The sequence below is a fragment of the Miscanthus floridulus genome, chromosome 4 (genome assembly GCF_019320115.1).
Source record: "Miscanthus floridulus cultivar M001 chromosome 4, ASM1932011v1, whole genome shotgun sequence".
Classification (NCBI taxonomy): domain Eukaryota; kingdom Viridiplantae; phylum Streptophyta; class Magnoliopsida; order Poales; family Poaceae; genus Miscanthus; species Miscanthus floridulus.
The window spans coordinates 117405426-117427716 of NC_089583.1; the positions used below are offsets into that span (position 1 = coordinate 117405426).

General features: G+C 50.1%; 1 protein-coding gene across 1 annotated transcript; it reads right to left on the bottom strand.

Annotated features, from left to right (window-relative positions):
- Positions 1-11817: 11817 nt before the first annotated feature.
- On the bottom strand, positions 11818-12120 carry LOC136549183 (uncharacterized). Its single transcript, XM_066540453.1, has one exon. It carries the CDS (start codon positions 12118-12120, stop codon positions 11818-11820), a length of 303 nt encoding a protein of 100 aa, XP_066396550.1.
- Positions 12121-22291: the final 10171 nt, after the last annotated feature.

Genomic DNA, 22291 nt, shown 5'->3' on the forward strand with positions numbered 1-22291 from the left:
AGCATAAGACGTTTGGAATGTGCATTTTATTTATTTCGCTATGTTTATTGTGTCCATCTACCCTTAAGTCTCGTTAGACATGCTTAGGGTTTTCAAGGATGATGTTAAGTGGGTTACAAGAAAAGCTATTATTCAGATGCGAGCAGACCAGCCATGATTGGATAACATAGGACACTATATTGGCTAATTGTGGATTTTCTGGTAGAACACTTGAATCATTTTAAATCAAATTCGTCATTGGATTTGAATTCATTGTCCCTTGTTGCGAAAGGAACCCTTGTTGCCTGAATCTTCCCTTGCAATACTCTTATTCTGTGGTCTATGACCCCATCGCCTTCATTGCGTGTAAGCTAGTAGTAGTTGCCAAGTTAATAGCTTATGGTGCCACGACAAAACCAAGGGCCCCTGTGGAACAGCTACCACATGGTGATGCTGCTCAGCACGCGCTGGTATCGAGGTTGTTGACCAAGTACCTTTACCAAGTTACACCGCCATACCACTTTTGATATAAATATTCTTCTTAGAATATTCGGGTGTTCCAAACGGGAAATCCACAATGGGTTGATGAAATAGTGTTCACTCAAGGTAAACAAGAGGATATGGTTTTGGAGGAAGCATGTATATTGTGATCTTAGTTCATACAAAGGTTGGTGCATATTGTGAACAAGGAAGGAAAGGAAAAAGAAGAGCAACAAGGAAAACGTTAACCTCGGGTAGTAGGGAGTGCTAGAAAAGCCTAAGTGGATGTCAAGTGCCAAGCACTATGCACAGCTCGCCCACGCTACACATGTCGGGTTGCCATCTCCGCGTGTCCTATAGACACCATCTGTGTCAGGCCCATTAGCAGCCTATTCTTGCATGGCCACGACATCGTGCTGCACTTGCCGTCCTCGTGCACTGTGTGTTTCTCCTTTTCCCAGCATCCGGTCGGCTCTTGACCCACACCCTCGTCCCTGTACCAGACCCCCCCTTTCCACTCCCTTCTTTTCTTCTTTTGGGGACACGATCGCCTGCATGCCTTCCTCGCCGAGTGAATCCTTGCCCCTCTTCCTTATCCTCCCTCCGCCCGCTCACACAGGGAGCGCACCATGGCCAACTTTATCCCCATAGCATGAACCGTCAGTGTGTCCCATCCATGCCGTCTCCACTTTCGGTGCACTACACCCCATCCACATTCTCCACTATAAGATACTCTTGGTCATTGCTCTTCTTCATTCCCATTCCCCTCGCATTCGAAGCAGAACTACGTGATCCAGTCGTCATCCGAAGAACTAGGTCGTTAGAGGTGATGACGTAATCCAGGAAGAAGAAGGGATCCATATTTCTGGCAAGGAAGTTCAAATCCCCTTTTGGTTAGTTTGGTCTTAGGATTCACAATGTTTGACTTCTTAGTCTCCTGTTTCTGGATCTGTTGAACATACGCCATGTTTTGGATAATCATTTTCTTGTTGTTTCTCCATTGTCCTCGTCTATCTTGACTTCTGGATTAAGCTTTGGTTGTACTAGGTTGCTCTTAACCATGTATCTTTAAATCACTGTGTAGTTTAGCATTCGATGTCGTGTAATCTTTCGTGCAATTTCTGATCTATGAAATGTAATCATGTTTCTCCTCTTTTGATTCTTGCTCTGAATCTCAGGATGAGATTCTTTTTAAGGGAGGTTGGTTGTAACACCTCTGGTGTTACGAGCTCGCTAAGCACTGAGATTATGGCCTAAGAGGTAGATCTATAAATATAGTGAATTAGTTTACTTAAATGCGCTAAGGAAAACCTAACAAGAAAATAGGAAAAGTGGTTTTAATTGTTTGGCACAAAAAGCAATTTCTATAAACAAGAATAAAACATAACTTGTATTTAGTTCTTAAATAAAAATTGAAGTACAAGTTTAGTAGATGCAAATGCAACATTAACTTTTGGAAAATAGATGTTGTTAACTAGTGGTGTGGGAGCTCTAAAAATCTAACTTGACGTTAAGATAAGCTCTTTTCGTTAAATCGGCAAACACTTGAATTTATGTTTAAAGTACCATTTTGGCGAATTATATTGAGCAAAATAGTTAAAAAGTTCTTAAATATTTTGTTCCTATGGGTTAGTATGAAGTATGGACTTCTATGTGATATACTTGTTGGGTAAAATGAAAGGGGTTTAGACCATTTAAAAAAATTATAACAAAAGTGCCGCTGCTCATTGCACGCGTTCACAGCCGCTCGTCTCACCTACCTCGCCGGCCCCACTCTCATCCTTTCTATGCTGTTGCACCCATCCCGTCCTGTCCTACGATGCATTAAGGAGGGCGTCGAGCTACGGTGACCACGCACTGTCCCCATCTCTCACTCGCTCTTTCTCTCTCGGTCTCTCCCTCGCTCTAACCACCGCCATGGCCGCCACTAGCTAGGGCTCTTGCCGTCGTTGTGCTCCCAGTCATCTTTGCCCACTCTGCTTACATCCACCGTGGATGTTGGGCATAAGCCCAAGCTCGGCCACTGCCGTTCTCGCCGTTCTGTCCCTCCTCATGCTCGATAGCCTGCATCGTCACCTTTGCCTTGCTCCTCTCCATACCCCTCGCGTGCACGCCGGAGTCCGCGCCACCTAGAACCACCGTTTCCTCATGGCCACCGGGTTGTCACCACTACAGTTGCCCACGCGCATAGCTAGATGGCCTTGGGCCATCTTCGGTCGAAGCCGAGCATAGCCTCGGAGCCGTGGGAGTCTAGTGGTGCTTTGATGCTCCTTCTAGGCTTGCGCCATCACCGACTGTGCTGCTGTCGATGTACCGGTCCACCTCCACCGCCACCCTGCCACTACCGTGCGGGGTGGGTGCTTCACCGACCATGCCTGGCCGAGCTGTTGCCGCCCACGCATGCGGTTGGGACCGTTGATGCCCCCATGCGTCGCCCCACCATCTCCGCTGGCCACCACGCCAAATCCAACGCGCCCCTACCCTTTGCTCTACTTCAAGGTGAGGAGAAGGACTAGAAAGTTGAATAGAAGCTTTTTAGGGTTCCCAATGTAAAACCATGACTCATAGGAATAGTGTTCTTGTACTATAGGTTAGTTTTGAGAAAGTTCAGGGGCCTTCGTGCAAGTTTGCCGCCGACGCCTGGGCTCATCCGCGTTGGGCCATTTCTGGCCTAGCTCATGACCAGACCGTGGCCCACGTCCACATGTGCACCCGCGTGCTGGGCCAGTCTGCCACCGCCGCGCCTGGGCCGTTTTGGGCCCAAGTGCCCTTTTTTGTTTTTTTTGGGTTCTTGTTTAAATTGGCCGAAAGTTCTAAGATCAATTTAATTTTGTAGAAAATCATAAAAATGCCAAACTTGTTTTGTTAGACTCCACATGACTAGATCTATGTAATAGATATATATAATATCATGTGCTTTAGCATAAAGTTTTGCTGTTTGAGGACTTTTTGTAGGGCTTCTCTTTTATGTGGTAAAAGTGCTCCTAAACCAGGTAAATAGAGAAAGGTATATAAATAATTGATTGGGGTTAAGCACTAGACTTTCTAGCATGTTTAGGATATGTACTAGTAGTTTCTAAAATAATAGGACAAAGTATTTCTATAAAATATGAAGTTTTAGGTTTATCTTATTTCACATGCTTTATCACAATTAACTTTTCTTTTTATTGTAATAAATAAAATATAACACTTAAGCACCTAATCTTTTTACAGTGGCCATATTTTGTCATTAGGTATCACTCATAAAAATCTCAGCTCTAAACTAAATGTTTTTGACATCACCTAGAAGTATATATGTGTTTTGTTATATACATGATTAATGAAAGAATAATAATAAATAAACATTTTTCGGGAACGAGCCTTACTTGACGACGTGGATACGTAGACTAGCACGTTAGGGCTATCTCGTTAGCTTGTGAGCCATACTTGAAATTCTAAGAGTTTCGGCCATCGTTGATTATTTACATCTATGCGTTGCATCCACGTATATCATAATAGAAACAACGATGGACTATGGAGATGACCAGAGCAGCAGAAAAGATGGTGCCTTGGTGATCGTGTTGCCATGATGGAATGCTAACTTTTGGTTATATCTTACCCAGGCAAGCCCTGGTGCATAACCCCTATTATTCTGCACTTTATTTTATGCTTGTGCATTAAGTTTTAAGGAGTTGAATGAAAACCCACTTGCATATATATATATATCCTTATCCTATGAGTCTCACTAGTATGACATGATCATGTAGATTGCTATGTTACAGGACTTCGATAGAAGTCGAGTGATTTCCTGTCACTCGCGAGAGATAGGAAAGATGTTATGGTTGTTATTATATTACTATCACATGGAATATATATAAATGATAATTGGAGACCGGGTGGAATGGTATTTTGGATCTAGACTTGGTTAGGCATTCGAGCAAGGCTTGAATTGCACTTGTTCTGCCTGTGTCATTTAAGGATCGGCCGTTGCATTAGTGTCGGTGTTTTGGACCGGGGGATCCTCAACCAACTAGTGAATTTGTGCTACGTGTTCCCAATCCCGGATGGTGATGCAAAGAGACACAAGGCTTATACTGGTTCAGGCAATCGGTGCCCTACATCCAGTCTGTGAGATCGATCTTGTATTCCTTGCACCGAAGTGCTTGTAGTAGGGGGTTACAAGCTGGGTGAGAGAGGGAGCTAGTCCCAGATCTCGGCGTGGAGTGGTGCGGGCTGCTTGAGACGTTGCTCTCAGGCAGCGGGGGAGCGTGCATGTTATAGAGTGTTGCTTGCGCGGGTGTGTCCGCCTCCTTTCAAAATGGCCTAGGTCCTTTCCTTTTATAGTCGAAGGGAGGACAAGGGTAGTACGTGTGCTAACTATACGGCGTCGTGCGAACAGAGGCGGCGTGTTCGAGCCCTGCAGCCTTTTCCTATGGTGGCGTGGTCGTCAGAGTGGTCCATCCTTGAAGCGCTAGGGTGACGTGCTGGTCACATCTGATCCTGTGCGTCATGGGAGCTCCAGGGCTGTCTCGAAGCGGGCGCGGCGGTCGACGTGCGGGTCGTTGTAGATTATCGACACGCGAAGCCGAGGCTCGGTTGGTGCCAAGGCCGAACCGCGGTGGGGGGTCTCGGTAGACGTGAATCCTGAGATAGCCAAGACCCTGGCGTAGAGTGCCGAGCCCCGGAGGGAGCGGTCGATCTGGTACGCTGGTTCGAAGGCAATGATGACCCAGGCCAGATTTCCCATGCTGCGTTGTCTTCGGGGCGGGAGTTACAGGGCATAGTGCAGTTCTAGCACTGATCGTGGGCACAGCACCAGAACACAGTGGCCGGTAATCCCTGCTGTGCCTTATCCCAGCCGGTATGGCGTTGATGTGACTCCTTGTCTTGTCGGCCGCTCTGTGGTGTCGAGTCGTCGTCCGGCTGAGATTGCGGGAGTGGTTGACGCATTAATAGGACATGACATGCTGTCGGGAAGGTTGGTCGAGGCGAGAGTGATGGGTTATTGACAAGCTAGCCTCAAGTGATATAGAGAATAGCTGTCTTGTTCGAGGCTGGACGCACGAGGCCTCGGGTGAGACGGAGATTGGGCTCCCTGCCGAGGCCTCTCGCGAGAGGCCTCGCGTGAGGCAAAGATTCCGTCTCAATGTCGAAACCTCTCATGTAAGGCCTCAGGCGAGGTGGAGAGCTGGTGGGCTTGGTTGGGGCTGGTGGTGAACCCATGGCTTACCTTCTAGCTTTGTTGTTGATAGGATTTAAGTGACTCTTTTGGTGTACACTCAAGGTACCCTATTTTATGGTACCCGACAGTAGCCCCCGAGCCTTAGGGGGAGTGCGTGCATTCTCCCTAAGGGTTTGTCGAGACTTGGCTTGCAGTCGCTCCTGTAGGGATTGTGTCTCGCTTCTTGAGGTTTCGGTGGGTGCGCGCGAGCGCACCCGCCGGGTGTAGCCCCCGAGGCCCTGGAGGAGTGGATTTTACTCCTCCAGGGGCTTTTTTCGTGTTTGAGTGAGGAGTTTTTATCGTATTTGCCGAGCCCACAAGTGTGAGTTTGGGTCGCAGGGTTTCAACAAGGTTGCAGGGAGAGCCCCCGAGCCTCTACATCAAGCGAGAGGGCGATCAGGGGTGCCCCTAACTTTTTGCATGACCCTCATGCTTCCTTTTTCGCTCAGAAGGAGGGGTGGAATGTGCCAGGCTACCCTCGGTGGGCACAAGCGGTGGCACTTCCAGTGAGCTGTTATCGGGTAAGTCCAAGTGGAGGCCCACGCCCCATTCGCTAGGGGACGGCTAGCGGTCTAGAGACGCGCTCCAAGAGTATCGGAGGGTTTCTCTAGTGGGTGCCGAGGCTGTTCACTAGGCCCCGGTGGCTCAGTGCCTCCCTACGGTGGGATCCTATTCGGAGACCTCCCTGCCAGTCTCGGACATGACTTAGGACACCCCGAGCGATCGTTTGCTCGGGCCTTGGCCATATGTGGGCTCATCCATAGTCGTCCTTGACTTTGTTGCCCTGGGGCAGCTATCGAAACCTTAGGGGGCCTAGCCTTCGAACCCCTAGACCGTAACGGGCTCGGTGCCCTTTATCGTGTTTGCAACGAAACTTCTAGCATGGGCTTAGGTCGTTTGTCTTTGTCTTGGGTGCAGGAGGAGCCCCTGAGCCTCCACCCAGAGTGAGAGGGCGGTCGTGGGTCCCCCTGGCTTTTTTGTTCGACCCTCACATATCCTTTTTGTTCGGATGGAGGGGTTGTTTGCCAAGCCCATTCGGGTGCGAGCCTATGCCACTAGGTCTCAGCAAGGTTGCAGGAAGAGCCCCCTAGCCTTTGCACGAAGCGAGAGGGCCATCGGGAGCTCCCTGGCTTTTTGTACGACCCTCGTTCTTCCTTTTCGCTTGGAAGGAGGGGTTGTTTTGTCGAGCCCCCTCAAGTGCGAGCCGGGGTCGCTAGGTCTCAGCAAGGTTGCAGGAAGAGCCCCCTAGCCTCTGCATGGAGCAAGAGGTCCGTCAGGGGTTCCCCTAGCTTTTTGTACGACCCTCACGCTTCCTTTTCGCTCGGAAGGAGGGGTGGAATGTGCCAGGCTACCCTCGGTGGGCACGAGCATTGGCACTTCCGATGAGCTGTTATCGGGTAAGTCTGAGTGGAGGCCCATGCCCCGTTCACTAGGGGATGGCTAGCGGTCTAGAGACGCACTCCAAGAGTACTGGAGGGTTTCTCTAGTGGGTGCCGAGGTCGTTCGCTGGGCCTCGGTGGCTCGGCGCCTCCCTACAGTGGGATCCCATTCGGAGACTTCCCTGCTGGTCTCGAACACGACTTAGGGCGTCCCAAGCATTTCGCTTGCTTGGGCCTCAGCCCCGTGTGGGCTTGCCCATGGTTGTCCCTGACTCTGTTGCCCTGGGGCGGCTATTGAAACCCCTAGGGGCCCAACCTTTGAACCCCTAGACCGTAATAGGCTCAGAGCCCAGTTCCTTCATCTGAAAGGAATAGGGTGGGGGGGGGGGGAATATCTTCCCCATCGGCTTGCAATGGCTGGCGCGCCTTTTGAGGTGGTTTTCTTGGGAGACAGAATGGCATCCCTATTTAGCTTGTTTTCCTTTGCGCTCAACCCCGTTTTGTTTCCTATGGCGCAGAGTCGGAGGCAGAAGTCACCCGGGCCACCGAGGCTTCCGTCGCGGTGCAGACGGTGCTTGAGACCGAGATCAGGGAGCACGACACACTGAAGGGTGCCACCCGTGCCACCTGCGAGGCCCTGGTGGTCGAGGGGGTTTAGTCAGGCAGCTCCCTTGGGAGCCATCTGATTGCGCTGAGCGGTCAAGTGGGTGAGCGGCTTCGAGGAGCGCTGCATACAGGCGTCAAGCGTGCACTGGCCATCATTGCCTCGCACTACGTCGGTGTTAACCTCCAAGCCATCAGCGATGGCTACGTCTTGCCTGATGATGACGATGAGGCCGACGAGGTGGTGACAAAGTTGTTGGAGGCAGCGGAAGGCCCTAGCACGGCGCTGGCGACATTGTTTGAAGAGGAGGTGGTCCCTCCCCTGCCGTCTACCGATGCCGAAGGTCCTGAGCCTTGACCTGGGCCCAAGCAGCCATGTATATAGAGTAGGAATTAACTTTGTATCATAACGCTTGTGGCTGTCGAGGCCTTTCTTTTAAAGTACTCGTGTTTCTTTAATCGTTTGTCTTGTATCTCCGAGCCTCTGCCCTCTTGTTGTCTCTAATATAATTTCTTTGCAAAAAACCTCCTTGGAGCCTAAGCCGTCCCCTAGGCGAAAGGTGGTGAGGGAGCACTGTAGCCCAGAGGCTTAGGCCATCTTGTGACTCTACCAGCCTTCTTGCCCTGAGACGGGCTTTTGGTCCTTGGGTTTTCCGCAACAGATTTGTCAGAGCGTGCTAGAGGGTTTGGCGTAGGAATTTTGTCGAAAAACGACTAAAAAATGGTGCGTGGGACTTAGGGGGAATCCCCCATCTCGCCCCCGAGGGAGATTCGGTTCTACGGAGGTAGAGCTAAGTTTCCCTTACAGTGTCATCGTATTGTCGAGACCCACAATGGGCTCGGGGGGGGGGGGTTCTTGAAAAATTAGAACAACTAAAGAATGCTTTTCAATTGTATTCCGAGAAACAACATATATACAATGCTTGGAATTTTAAGGGTAAAAGCGACATAGCTGTTCTATATTCCAAGTGTTGGTGAAGATTTGGCCCTTCTCGTTGGCTTGCTTGTAGGTCCTGGGCTTCAGCACTTGGGCGATGATGTACGGTCCTTCCCATGGCGGGGTCAGCTTGTGGTGACCCTTGTTGCTCTGCACCAGCCTCAACACCAGGTCGCCTACCTTCAAGTCTCGGCTTCAGATGCACCGGGCCTGATAGCGTCGTAGGGTTTGCTGGTATTTAGCTGAGTGTAGCAGCGCGACATCTCAGGCTTCCTCCAGTTGGTTGAGGGCGTCCTCTCGGGTGGTGCGGTTACTTTGTTCGTTATAGGCCTGTAGCCTTGGGGAACCATATTCCAAGTCAGTGGGGAGGATGGCCTCGACCCCATAGACCAGGAAGAAAGGCATGAACCCCGTGGCTCGGCTTGGGGTGTTCCTTAGGCTCTAGATGACCGATGGGAGTTCGGTGAGCCACTTCTTGCCAAACTTCTTCAACCGGTTGTAAATTCTTGGCTTGAGGCCTTGTAGGATCATGCCGTTGGTGTGCTCTACTTGGCCGTTGGTCCTTGGGTGTCCTACGGCCAACCCGGCCACATGGATGTGGTGGTCATCACAGAACGTCAAGAATTTTTTGCTGATGAACTGTGTCCCATTGTCGGTGATGATGGTGTTAGGGACCCCAAACCTGTGGATAATGTTAGTGAAGAACAGCACTGCTTACTCAGATTTGATTCGATTGATCGGACGAGCCTCGATCCATTTGGAGAACTTGTCGATTGCTACCAGTAGATGGGTGTAGCCCCCAGGGGCCTTTTGTAGAGGCCTGACCATGTTGAGCCCCCACACGGGGAACGGCCATGTGATGGGGATGGTTTGGAGGGCCAGGGCCGGGAGGTGCATCTGCCAAGCATAGTACTAGCATCCCTCGTAGGAGCGTACTAGCATGGTGGCGTCGGCGACCACTGTTGGCCAGTAGAACCCTTGGCAGAAGGCATTTCCGATGAGCATCTGAGGCGCCGCATGGTGCCCGCAGGCCCCTATGTGCAAGTCCCCAAGTAGAGCTCGGCCTGCCTCGGTGATGATGTATCGTTGGAGGTCACCAGAGGGACTTCACCTATACAATTCACCATCGCAGAGGACGTAAGTCTTGGCTTGCCACGCAAGCCATCGGGCTCTGGTCCTGTCACTAGGAAGCTCCCCCCGAGCAAGCCAATCAAGGAACGAGATTCGCCAGTCCATGTCCTGGTCGGTCTAGGGAGGCTCGATGTTGACTTCCATGACCTCGGGCTTGGTCGAGAGAGTCTCGGTAGCAGAGGGGGCATCGAGCCCCATCATGGGTTCAACAGGTGGGCCCTCCTCTGCTACCAAGGTGTAGTCAATGGAAGGTTTGTGGAGGTCCCTGGCAAAGACGTTTGGGGGACCGGAGCCTATGCCGAGGCCATCTTTGCCAGTTCATCGGTGGCCTCGTTGTACTTCCGCGCGATGTGGTTTAGTTCGAGACCATCAAACTTGTCTTCTAGGCGACATACCAACTTGCAGTACGCCTCCATTTTGGGGTCGAGGTAGTTTGACTCCTTCATGACTTGATCGACGATGAGCTGCGAGTCACCCCGGACGTCGAGATGTCGTACCCTAAGTTCGATGGCAACCTGCAAGCCATTGACGAGGGCCCTGTACTCGGCCATGTTGTTGGAGGCAGCGAAGTGGAGCTGCACCATGTAGTGCATATGTACTTCGAGGGGCGAGATGAAGAGGAGACCCGCGCCTACCCTAGTTTTTGTTAGAGACCCATAGAAGTACATGATCCAGCATTCTGTCTAGACTTGAGCAGGTGGTAATTGGGTGTCGGTCCACTCAGCCACAAAATCGGCCAAGACCTGAGACTTAATCACTTTCCAAGGTGCAAAAGTCAAGGCTTCCCCCATAAGCTCGATGGCCCACTTGGCTATCCTACCTGAGGCTTCCCGGTTATGGACTATCTCTCCCAAGGGGAAAGACGGTACCACGGTCACTGGGTGGGACTCGAAGTAGTGACGTAGCTTACGCCGGGCCAGGACTACGGCGTAGACCAGCTTCTGGATGTGGGGGTAGCGTGTTTTGGTCTCAAAGAGCACTTCGCTGATGAAGTAAACAGGTCGTTGGGTGGGTAGAGCATGCCCCTCTTCCTGCCTTTCTACTACTACGGCAGCACTGACCACTTGGGTCATTGTGGCGACGTAGAGTAAGAGGGCCTCGTCCCTGGCCGGCGGTACCAGGACGGGAGGATTGGTGAGCAGCGCTTTGAGCCTATCGAGGGCTTCTTCGGCTTCGAGGGTCCAAGAAAAACGCTCGGATTTTCTCAAGAGTCGGTATAGAGGCAAGCCTTTTTCACCGAGGCCCGAGATGAAGCGACTTAGGGCCGCAAGGCATCCCATGACCCTCTGCACTCCCTTGAGATCTCTGATTGGTCCTATGCTGGTTATAGCCGAGACCTTCTCTGGGTTGGCTTCGATGCCATGTTCCGAGACTATGAATCCCAAGAGCATGCCTCGGGGGACCCCGAACACACACTTCTCGGGATTGAGCTTGATGCCCTTCTCTCTAAGGCATTTGAAGGCTATCTTTAGGTCATCGATGAGATCCTCGGCCTTTCTGGTCTTGACCACGATGTCATTCACATAGGCCTCAACGATTCACCCAATGTGGTCGCCAAAGACCTAGGTCATGCATCGCTGGTACGTGGCCCCTGCATTTATGAGGCCAAAAGGCATAGTCACGTAGCAGTACATGCCGAATGAGATGATGAAAGAAGTCACAAGCTGGTCGGACTTTTTCATCTTGATTTGATGGTAACCAGAATACGCGTCAAGGAAAGATAGGGTCTCGCACCCTGCAGTGAAGTCAATGATCTGATCGATTCGAGGTAATGGGAAGGGGACTTTTGGACAGGCTTTATTCAAACCGATGTAGTCTACGCACATCCTCCATTTCCCACTTTTCTTCCTAACTAACACGGGGTTAGCCAACCACTCTGGGTGGGACACTTCCTTGATGAACCCGGCCGCCAAGAGTTTCTGCACCTCCTCACTGATGGCCCTATGCTTTTCCTCATCGAATCGGCGCAGGCGTTGCTTCACCGGTCTAGAGCCAGCCCGGATGTCCAAGGCGTGCTCGGCGACCTCCCTCGGTATGCCCGGCATGTCCGAGGGACTCTATGCGAATATGTCAGCATTCGCACGGAGGAAGTCAACGAGCATGGCTTCCTATTTGATGTCGAGGGTGGCGCTGATCCTCAGTGCCCGATCATCGGCGTAGGCGGGGTCGATCGAGATGAGCTTGATGGCCTCCGTGGGCTCAAATGCCCCTGCACGACGCTTGGAGTCAGGCGCCTCGCCACCGAGTTGGTCGAGGTTGGCGATGAGGGTCTCAAACTCCATGAGAGCCTTGGCATACTCGATGCACTCGACGTCGCAGTCGTATGCATGTTCGTATGTGGACTCAATCGTGATGACACCATTGGGACCCATCATCTTGAGCTTGAGGTAGGTATAGTTGGGGACTGCCATGAACTTGGCGTAGCACGGCCACCCTAGGATGGCGTGGTAGGTTCCCCTGAACCCGACCACCTCGAAGGTAAGGATCTCCTTGCGGTAGTTGGAGGGGGTGCCGAAGCAAACAGGAAGGTCGATGTGCCCGAGGGGTCGTGTGCGTTTCCCTAGCACAATGCCGTGGAAAGGTGCGACGTCGCCTCAGAGCCTCGACCGGTTGATTTCCAAGAGCTCCAAGGTGCTGGCGTAGAGGATGTTGAGGCCGCTACCTCCGTCCATCAACACCTTAGTGAGCCAGGTGTTGCCCACGATTAGGTCGACGACGAGCGGGTACTACCTAGGATTCAGGACATGGTTGGGGTGGTCATCTCAATCAAAGGTGATTGCCTCCTGAGACCAATCAAGGTATCGGGGAGTGGCCACCTTGACCGAGAAGACCACTCAGCGTTCCCTCTTTCGCTGCCATGCCGTAGGGCACGCTGAGGGTCTATCAAAGATCATGAAGGTGTTGTGTACCTCAGGGAACCCGTCGTCCTTGTCATCGTCCTGGTCACCGGCGCCTTTCTGCTTGGCATCGTCGTCGGGGAGTCCGAGCCTAGTGTAGTAATGCCGCAGCATGGAGCAATCCTCGAGGGTGTGCTTTACCGGGCCCTAGTGGTAAGGGCAGGGTTTCTTAAGCATGTTGTCGAAGGGCCTGGGGCCCCTGGGGCCTCAGGGATTCTTGCATTCTGCGGCCGTGACATGATCAGCCTCGAGGACCGCCCGCTTCCCCTAGTGATCCTTTTTTCTTTCTTTTGGGGAGGTGGGGAACCGAGGCCTCGGGGGCCTCATCCCTCCGCTTCCCCTTGGCATCGTTCTCGAGGAAGATGGCCCCTATAGCCTCTTCACCCGAGGTGAAGTTGGTGGCAATGTTGAGGAGTGCGGCATGTTCCAACCTAATTCTCGGACCAAGTCTCGGCAGGTGGTGCTAGAGAGGAATGCCTGGACGATCTCTGAGTCACCGATGCTAGGCAACTTGGTGCACTATTTAGAGAAGCGCCGAATGAAGTCTCGGAGAGACTTGTCTGGTTTCTGGTGATAGCTCTTAAGGTCCCAGGAGTTTCTAGGGTGCATGTATGTGCCCTAGAAATTCCCAACGAAGATCCTAACCAAGTCACGCCAGTCGTGGATCTGAGAGGGAGGAAGGTGCTCGAGCCAGGCTCATGCTGAGTCTGATAAGAGCAAGGGGAGGTTGCGGATGATGAGCAGGTCGTCGTCCGCGCCACCTAGCTGACAAGTCAAATGATAATCGACAAGCCAGAGTTCGAGATTGGTCTCGCCGCTATACTTTGTGAGGTTGGCTGGTTGTCGAAACTGGGCTAGGAACTAAGCGCTATGGATGGCCCTGCTAAAGACCCAAGGACTAGTCGGTTCAGGAGAAGGACTACGATCCTCCTCACTATCATAACGGCCACCTCGGTGTGGATGGTAGCCTCGGGCAGGCCCCTCATTATCGTGGCATCATCGCCTGCTGACCACCTCATGGTCTGCCTGCACCTCGCGTTGGTTGCCGAGGCGGTCGAGCCGCCCAGGGACCCCGTGGGCTATTGGCGCCCGAGAGGGCTCGAGATGAACCGAGGCCTCCCTATCCTGTCGATGCGGTGCCGAGGGGAGGTCTGAGGTGGCTCCACGCCGCCAGGAGGCAGAACTCTCGGCCTGCTACACCGTGGCGGTCTCAAGGAGATCCCAGAGCTCGCCGCAAACCCGGCACCCTTCTGTGGTAGAGGGCTCAGGCATCGCGCGCACTAGCATCGCTGCAGCCACGACATTCTAGCTAGCATGATTGAAGATTAGGGGACGATCGTCCCCTTCATCGTCGTTGATGCGGTGGTGCATGTCGCGGGCCTGCCGCCGGGCTCCTCCGCCATCACCGCGGCCCTGCTACTCTTGCTCGAGAGTGTTTTGGAGCTGTTGCAGAAGAAGTCGATCTTGCTCGACCTTGGCCTGAAGCTCACAGAGCTACTCTTGGTCCGGGCGTTGAAATTGTCCGAGGGCAAGGTTCTCGTTTCGTGCTGTCGGTGGGATAGTTCGTGAAGGTGTGGCATCACCCGTTCCCTGATGAAGCGGAGTACTATTGCCTACCCCCTCATCCTCATCGCCTGTGCTTGGCATCCCAAGTCCGACATGGAAGCACTCATGAGTGGGATCGTAAGTACCTTCATCGTCAGAGTCGGAGTAGCCAAAGCAATAGTCACTTATGGCCAAGAAGCAGCGCATGGTTTCGCGGTTGTAGAGGTTGGAGAAATCCGCTCTGGCCCATGCCTTGCCCTCCTCTGAGGAGTCGGCGTGGGTGTGGGTCAACGCGGTGGTGTCGAAGTCGAGAGCGAAGTGTTGGTGGCGCCCTGAGAGATCCGTGTGAGCAGAAGCATAGGCGTAAGCATAAGAGGCGGCAGCATTTCTCAACCCAAAGGGGTATGGAGATGGTGCCGTCGCCTGGCTCTGCTTCGCTAGAGTTGGCTCCTTAGGGAGTGGTGGAGCAGAGCTTGATGTCGGGACGTCGCCGGGTGCCACCGGAGTTTTTCCCTTGTCTAGGCTCAGGCTAGACAGGTCCCCAACCAGGGACCTCACACCAATAGCTGGTCATAGGATACCGGCGGAGAGCGGTGAGTCGCCCTGGGTTCGCATAGCATCGGGGTGATCCTGCTTGCTTCGTGCCTGGTGAGCGTGGCGAGAGCGGCCGCCTGGGCGCCGCCTGTGCCTGGGCTGCCGGTGCATGACGTCGTCGTCGGCAGGCGGGGCTTGGGGTGTGAGGAGTACCATGTCGTACTCGTGCCCTAGAGACATGAACTCTAGGCTCCCAAACCAGACCACCATGCCGAGACGCAGCGGTCGTACGGGGTCTGCCATCTAGAACTTGTTGGGATGATGAAACTGACATGCAGAGGTCCCTACCTAGCGTGCCAACTGTTGGTATTTTGGACCGGGGGATCCTCAACCAACTAGTGAATTTGTGCTGCGTGTTCCCAATCCCGGATGGTGATGCAAAAAGACACAAGGCTTATACTGGTTTAGGTAATCGGTGCCCTACATCCAGTCTGTGAGATCAATCTTGTATTCCTTGCACCGAAGTGCTTATAGTAGGGGGTTACAAGCTAGGTGAGAGAGGGAGCTAGTCCTAGATCTCGGCGTGAAGTGGTGCGGGCTGCTTGAGATGTTGCTCTTAGGCAGCGAGGGAGCGTGCGTGTTATCGAGTGTTGCTTGCGCGGGTGTGTCCTCCTCCTTTCGAAATGGCCTAGGTCCTTTCCTTTTATAGTTGAAGGGAGGACAAGGGTAGTACGTGTGCTAACTATATAGCGTCGTGCAAATGGAGGCGGCGTGTCCGAGCCCTACAGCCTTTTCCTATGGCGGCATGGTCGTCGAAGTGGTCCATCCTTGAAGCATTGGGGCGACGTGCTAGTCACATCCAATCCTGTGTGTCATGGGAGCTCTAGGGCTACCTCGAAGCGGGCGTGGCGGTCGATGTGTGGGTCGCTGTAGATTGTTGGCGCGCGAAGCCAAGGCTCTGTTGGTGCTGAGGCTGAACCACGATGGGGGGTCTCGATAGACGTGAATCTCGAGATAGCTGAGACCCTGGCATAGAGTGCCGAGCCCCAGAGGGAGCGGTCGATCTGGTATGTTGGTTCGGAGGCGATGATGACCCGGGCCAGATTTCCCATGCTGCGTTGTCTTTGGGGCAAAAGTTATGGGGCATAGTGCAGTTCTGGCGCTGATCGTGGGCATAGCACCAGAACACAGTGGCCGGTAATCCCCGCTGCGCCTTATCCCAGCCGATATGGCATTGATGTGACTCCTTGTCTTGTTGGCCGCTCTGCGGTGTCGAGCCGTCGTCCGACTAAGATTGCGGGAGTGGTTGACACATTAATGGGACATGACATGCTGTTGGGAAGGCTGGTCAAGGCGAGAGCAATGGGTTATTGACAAGCCAGCCTCAAGCGATATGGAGAATAGCTGTCTTGTTCGAGGCTGGACGCACGAGGCCTCGGGCGAGACAGAGATTGGGCTCCCTACCGAGGCCTCTCATGAGAGGCATCACGCGAAGCAGAGATTATGTCTCGGTGTTGAGACCTCCCGTGTGAGGCCTCAGGCAAGGCGGAGAGCCGGTGGGCTTGGTCGGGGCTGGTGGTGAACCCATGGCTTACCTTCTAGCTTTGTTGTTGATGGGATTTAAGTGACTCTTTTGGTGTACGCTCGGGGTACCCTGTTTTATGGTACCCGACAATTAGGTTCTAGTCAGGTCATAGACCTATTATCCTGAGCACATACTTGTTTATGGGAGTAGGGAAGTCTCGTTGCTCTCTTATCGTTGGTTTTGGCTCTTTTCGGACTGATTGAATGGAGGTGGGGATGGTGGAGGTCTAAGCACCACACTGAGTCTGGGACTTAGGTGTGGGGGCTTCGAGTCCAAGTTTGGACGAGGACCTGGACCCCTTGACAAGAGAGTGATGGGTTGGTCCTGCTTGTGCCTGGGGTACAAGCGGGACGTGTGTTTCGGGGTACTCAGCTAGACACATTGATTGACGAATCACCAGGTAATCCGGTACGACTTGTCTACAATCTTGCATAGTAGTAAGAACTAGAATATGAAAGAGGTAAAACTGGTTTTGATTGCTTACCACCTGCTTAAAAGTAGTACAGGTGCTTCATTAGAATAGTTAGTTAATGAACTAATGACGAATGCTAATAAAATTGAATATAAGGATGCATGTTTAGTAATGCTCCTACAGATGCAATAATCCACAAGCCAGATAGCCTTGCATATTCTTGAAGTCTTTTATTTCCTCCTATCGGGTAAGTCTTGCTAAGTACAATTGAGTACTCAGGATGTTATTTCCCCCTGTTGCAGGTGACAGGCGGATGCTAGAGTTGACTCTTATGTGTGGATCCTTCCTAGTGGGCTCAGAGATTATTCCTTTATGCTACGATCATAGTTTTTATTTATAACTCTCACTAAATGTTTTTATAAATAGAAGTTTTATAATCTGTTGTCATAGTTTATATATCAATGATTCATCATGTGATGAATAGATATTTATTTCCACTGTAACTCTGATCACATGTTTATATTCCGCTGTTAAATTAAATTGTTCATAACTCTGATAACAGGGGTATATTCCGCTGTTATAATCAATAAATATTATACTCTAATGTTGCATGGAAAGTGATGTAAGAAATGACTTAAGAATGTTGTAAGCTTTATTCTCTCATTTGTGATCCTGATGAAAAAATATGGATTTTTGGGTTCTCCCTTTGGGTGTGCTCGATGGAACTGCGTAATTTAGTGTCCTTCATTGAGTACTTAGTGTCTAATGGAAGACAAGTACTCCTGGGAGACATTAGATTAGGCGGTTCTGCCACACTTTGTCGCTACTATATCTCACAAATCAACAACTTAGGTAGACCATACTAATCAAAAGTGGATCACAAGTTCTAGGCATGAGAATAGAATAAAATTTATACTAATCAAATTTTAAAGATCAACATAGTCATATGTGTTGCCATTTAAATTTATTTTCATGCATGTATAGATGGAAATAATCAATTTTAACATGAAAATCATGTACTAGAGAAAAATAGAGGTGTAAACCTACATGGTGGATCAAAGTGGGCTCGAAGGCCAGCCTTACCACATCGGCAGCGGCAGCGGGGCATCGGGCGGTGGCCCATGGCGACGGGCAGCAGGCCCAGGGCATGGGGCGATAGGCCTAGGTGGCCCCTCGCATTGATCTTTCGCTCGAGGTGTTTTGTAGCGCGTGCATGACTTAGTGATGGCACTTTCATGATTGTGGGAAGCCAACAAGATCCGAATGGAGGCTTCCCCCACACTATCTTCTTTGGTAATTATTGGTATTTTATAACGCAAATAGATAAATCCGCAAGCGCACGGATATCGCTGTAGCTTTCACCCGAAGTATTCCTAGGTATAGATTTCCACAGGGAACGAGAAGTGAACTAGAAAAGATCAAGGTCATCCAAGGATGAAGTGTTTTTGTGGGTAGAGAGGGGTTCTCTAAGGTTTTCCCTAGATGACTAGATAACCAAGACTCAGGCTTACTAAACTTACTTCAGGGCAACAGTACCTTTCTAATCCTCGAAAAGACTAGGAAGAGGTGATCGGGGTTAGGCTACCAAAAAGCTCTATAGAAACACCAACCCGAACGTGGTGGACTATAAAGGCCTGGTCAGAGCTATCACCTCTAGGGCTACCACAACTATCCATAGGGTTGGGCGCAAACTCAGGCAACCTATAGTCTAGACACCACGTCTACACTATTGATTACTACTCTAGTCTCACATGACAACTAGAGCACTCAGTCGAGCGGAGTTCTCGTAAGTAAAGTGAAGTAAGAATTGAACTTAATCAAATAGAAAGCTTGGAATTACCAAAGTATAACCTGGATATTACTCATAATAGAGTTAGCTCCGTAGAGGTACAAAGTTGAGGAGGATCCGACAGACCCAGCTCCTCCTCTGCTCTCTTCTTCTCCTCTCTCCCTATTTTCTTTTACAACTAGGTGTCATGCACCTAGAGGAACACCACTACTAAATATAGATGAAGAATGGAGCACAAGTGTAGGTGTGTAGAAATGAGGAGGCCTCTCCCATCTATTTATAGCTGCTTGTTGGTCGGTTTAGGGGAATATTCCCAAGAGATCCCGCATGCAACCATCATGGAGGAGCCACTAGGAGATGCCATGTGGAAGGAGGAGGCGGTTGGCTCATGTAGGAGTGCGGGCGCACCCTGGTGTGGCCCCCCGCAACCGCCTTCCGCATGGCAGTTGCATGTTGGGCCTGGGTTGCGTCTATGTTTTTTTTGGCCAATGTTTGATCTAGTGGGGTATGCTTCATGGGCCCTTTTGCTTCTTGTGCCTACGCAGGATCGAGTATGCTTTGTTTGTTTATGCATTTTTATTACATTTCCATGTTTTTTTGTCTATTTTTCCCTGCACATGATAAATCACCAAAACTTTGTGGAATTTGTTAGTATATAAACCCTATTACTAAATTTGGAGTTTATTTTATTAGAATGTTGGCGGTTAAAAATAGGCATTAAGGACCGCCAACAGTAATCTATTTTTGTTATTCAACATAACAAATGGTAAAATAACAAAGTCCTACTGGTGGGAAAACACTAGAGGATAGGACTAACTTTATTTATTAGGCGCTTGATTACATTAATGAAAATTTAAACTAAAAGCAAATCTAACACAAACAGTGCAAACCTAACATGACCTATAACGAACTAAGGATAATAAATATAAACCTAAGAGCGCCTGTAAGGAAAATGGACCCTAGGCCCATTTACTTTGGATTTTGGTGTTTGATGACCAACACAACCAAATTAGACTAATGAATTTGCAAGTAATTATTTTGTAGTTCAATAGGGTGCAAGACGTGACTTGGACAAAGGTGACATAATGATCCCATGATCAACACCATAAGCAAGACCTTAGATGCACAAGAGAAGACCCAAGATATCAAGCAAAGTCCAAGCACGAAGATGGGAACCAAGCCGAATGAAAGATCATGAAGAAACAAGCTTGGCAGAGGTGACCAGACGTGGCCCTATGAGGACCGAATGCGTTCGATCAGTTGCTCGGCAATAGCAGCCGTTAGCAGTAGCGACCGGACATTGAGCGAGGCAATGACCGGACGCACAGACTTCACTGTTCATCATCAACAGCAATGTTCTTAGTGTCGACAAGACAACCAGGCACAACAAGAAGTAGTGTCCAATCATATCTAGAAAGGTTCTAGAGCGACACCAGCATGACCAGACATGTCCGATCGAGTGAGATCGAACTCGGCCTAGAGTCCGATCAATGTGTGCACTCCAACGGTCAGTAGGATCGGACGCATCCAATTAGGACGTGATCAGTGTCCGGTCATTAGCAGAAAGGTTGATTTTGATTCCAACGGCTAGTTCTCTCATTTGGGGCTTTAAATATGCCTCCAACTAGCCAAGACAAGTGTGGAGAGCTGAGGAAACAAACCATGGGTGTTGATACACCATTTTAGTGATCTCCACTTGCATAGTGCTTAGTGATACATTCAGTGATTAGCTTAGGTGCTTTGTGAGGTGCTTTGCGAAGTGCTTAGGTTAGTTAGACCACCACTTATGCGCTTGCTCTAGGTTTAGGCCTAGTGTTTAGTGAGGTTTGCACACCTCTTTCCACTCGGTGCTTGCGCGCACCATTATTGTACATCAAAGGGGCTTGTAGTCTTGCGAGATCACACCAACTGTGTTTGTGGTGTGGTCACCACCATGTACTGAAGGGAACAAGGCCCGCGGTGGTTCGACCGAAAGCTTGATAGTGAAGACGGCGAGGAGCGGTCTAGGAGAGACTTGTCAGAAGGCACATCAGAGACCCACTTGCACATGGGGAAGGCCCTATGCTATCCACGGAGTTACCCGACTAGGAGCTTGGCCCTTGCGAGGGATTCTTTGCGAGGGGCTCCAACAAGGACTAGGGGGAAGCTTACGCGCTTCTCGATACCTCGGTAAAAATACCAAAGTCGTCGATGGGAGTTTGCATATCTCTACCTTACTCTTTAGCTTCCACATTTACATTGCAATCTTGGTTTGTGCTTTTACTTTCCTAGCTTAGTGATAGGCTAGTTGATAGGTTTGGAACCTCGGTTGCATAACTCCTTTTTACGGTAGAGATAGCAACTCACTAGCAAATCCATAGTTGCACATTTAGATAGTTTATCTTTTGCATAGGTTTTTGCTAAGGATAGAAAAAGAGGCCATAGTTTAGAGTTAGAGTTTTAAGTTGCCTAATTCACCCCCACTCTTAGGCATCATGGTCCCTTACAAGTGGTATCAGAGCTGGTTGGCTCAATTTGGACCTTTGGCTTCACCGCCGTTGAGCCGACGCTATTTAGAGTGGTTGGGATGGATACCTCTAGGCCTCCGCACTTTGATGACACTAACTTCCCCTACTATAAAGCTAAAATGACTTGTCACCTTGAGAAGGTAGATTTGGGTGTTTGGAGAGTCACTCGTGACGGGATGAAACCCATTAAGAATCTCGATAAACCCACAAAGAGTGAAGAAAAAAATTCATTTTGGTGCTAGAGCTAAAAATTGCTTGTTTGAATCTTTTAGCATGGATGTGTTTAACCAAGTGTTCACTTTAAATATAGCACATGAAATTTGGTTAAAACTCCAAGAGCTCCATGATAGCACAACTAATGTCCATGAGCAAAAACATTGTCTAGTTAAATAAAATTATGATTCCTTTAAAATGAATGATGATGAGCTTGTTCGTGATATGTATTCTTATTTGAATCTAATTATCAATGAGCTCCATTCAATAGGATTAATGAAGCTAGATAATGCGGACATCGTGAGGAAGACCATCTCTGTGCTACCACAAAAGAAATATGCAATCATCATCACCATCCTTCACAACATGGAGGACTTGAGCACCATGACCCCAGCCATAGTCATTGGCAAGATAGTGGCATTTGAAATGTCATAGAAGATAGGTCAAGAAGAAGCCTCGTCATCAAGCAAAGGCAAAGCTCTCGCATGTAGTGAGAAAAAGAAGATGAAGGGCAAGTAAGTTGAGACAAGCTCAAGCTCAAGCTCCTCAAGTGAAGATGATGAAGAAGAAGAAGAAGATAATGATGATGATGATGATTCAAGTGATGATGATCAATCTTCCTCCTCCACCTCTGACCTTGATGAAGAATCAATCAAACTTATCAACAAGGTGGAGAAGATGATCCAAAGGCTCAATGTCAAGGGTGTGCCCATCTAAATTCAAGATTTCATCTTCACTAATCGAAGAAATGAGCAAAGAAAGAAAGGATGCTATGGATGCGGCGAGTTGGGGCACTTTATGGAAGTTTGTCCAAACAAGCCCACACCCAAGACAAAGAAGAAGGCGTGCAAGGACAAAGCCCTCACATCAATAAGGTCATGGGATGATTTTTCAAGTGAAGAAGAAGACCATTACAAGAGGCGAGGCCACAAGCACTCATCATCAAGCTCTTCTCATGTGTGCCTTATGGCACGAGGTAACGAAAGCTCATCCTCTAGTGAGAGTGATAGTGATGATGAAATGCCTTCTCTTAATAAACTTATGCAAGAAAATCTTAAATATGCTAAGGCTTGCACTAGCCAACAAAAGAAGCTAAAAAT

Bases quoted from the DNA above. Each gene is read 5' to 3' on its own strand.
- LOC136549183 (XM_066540453.1), bottom strand. From the start codon at position 12,120: ATGGCAGTCCCCAACTATACCTACCTCAAGCTCAAGATGATGGGTCCC.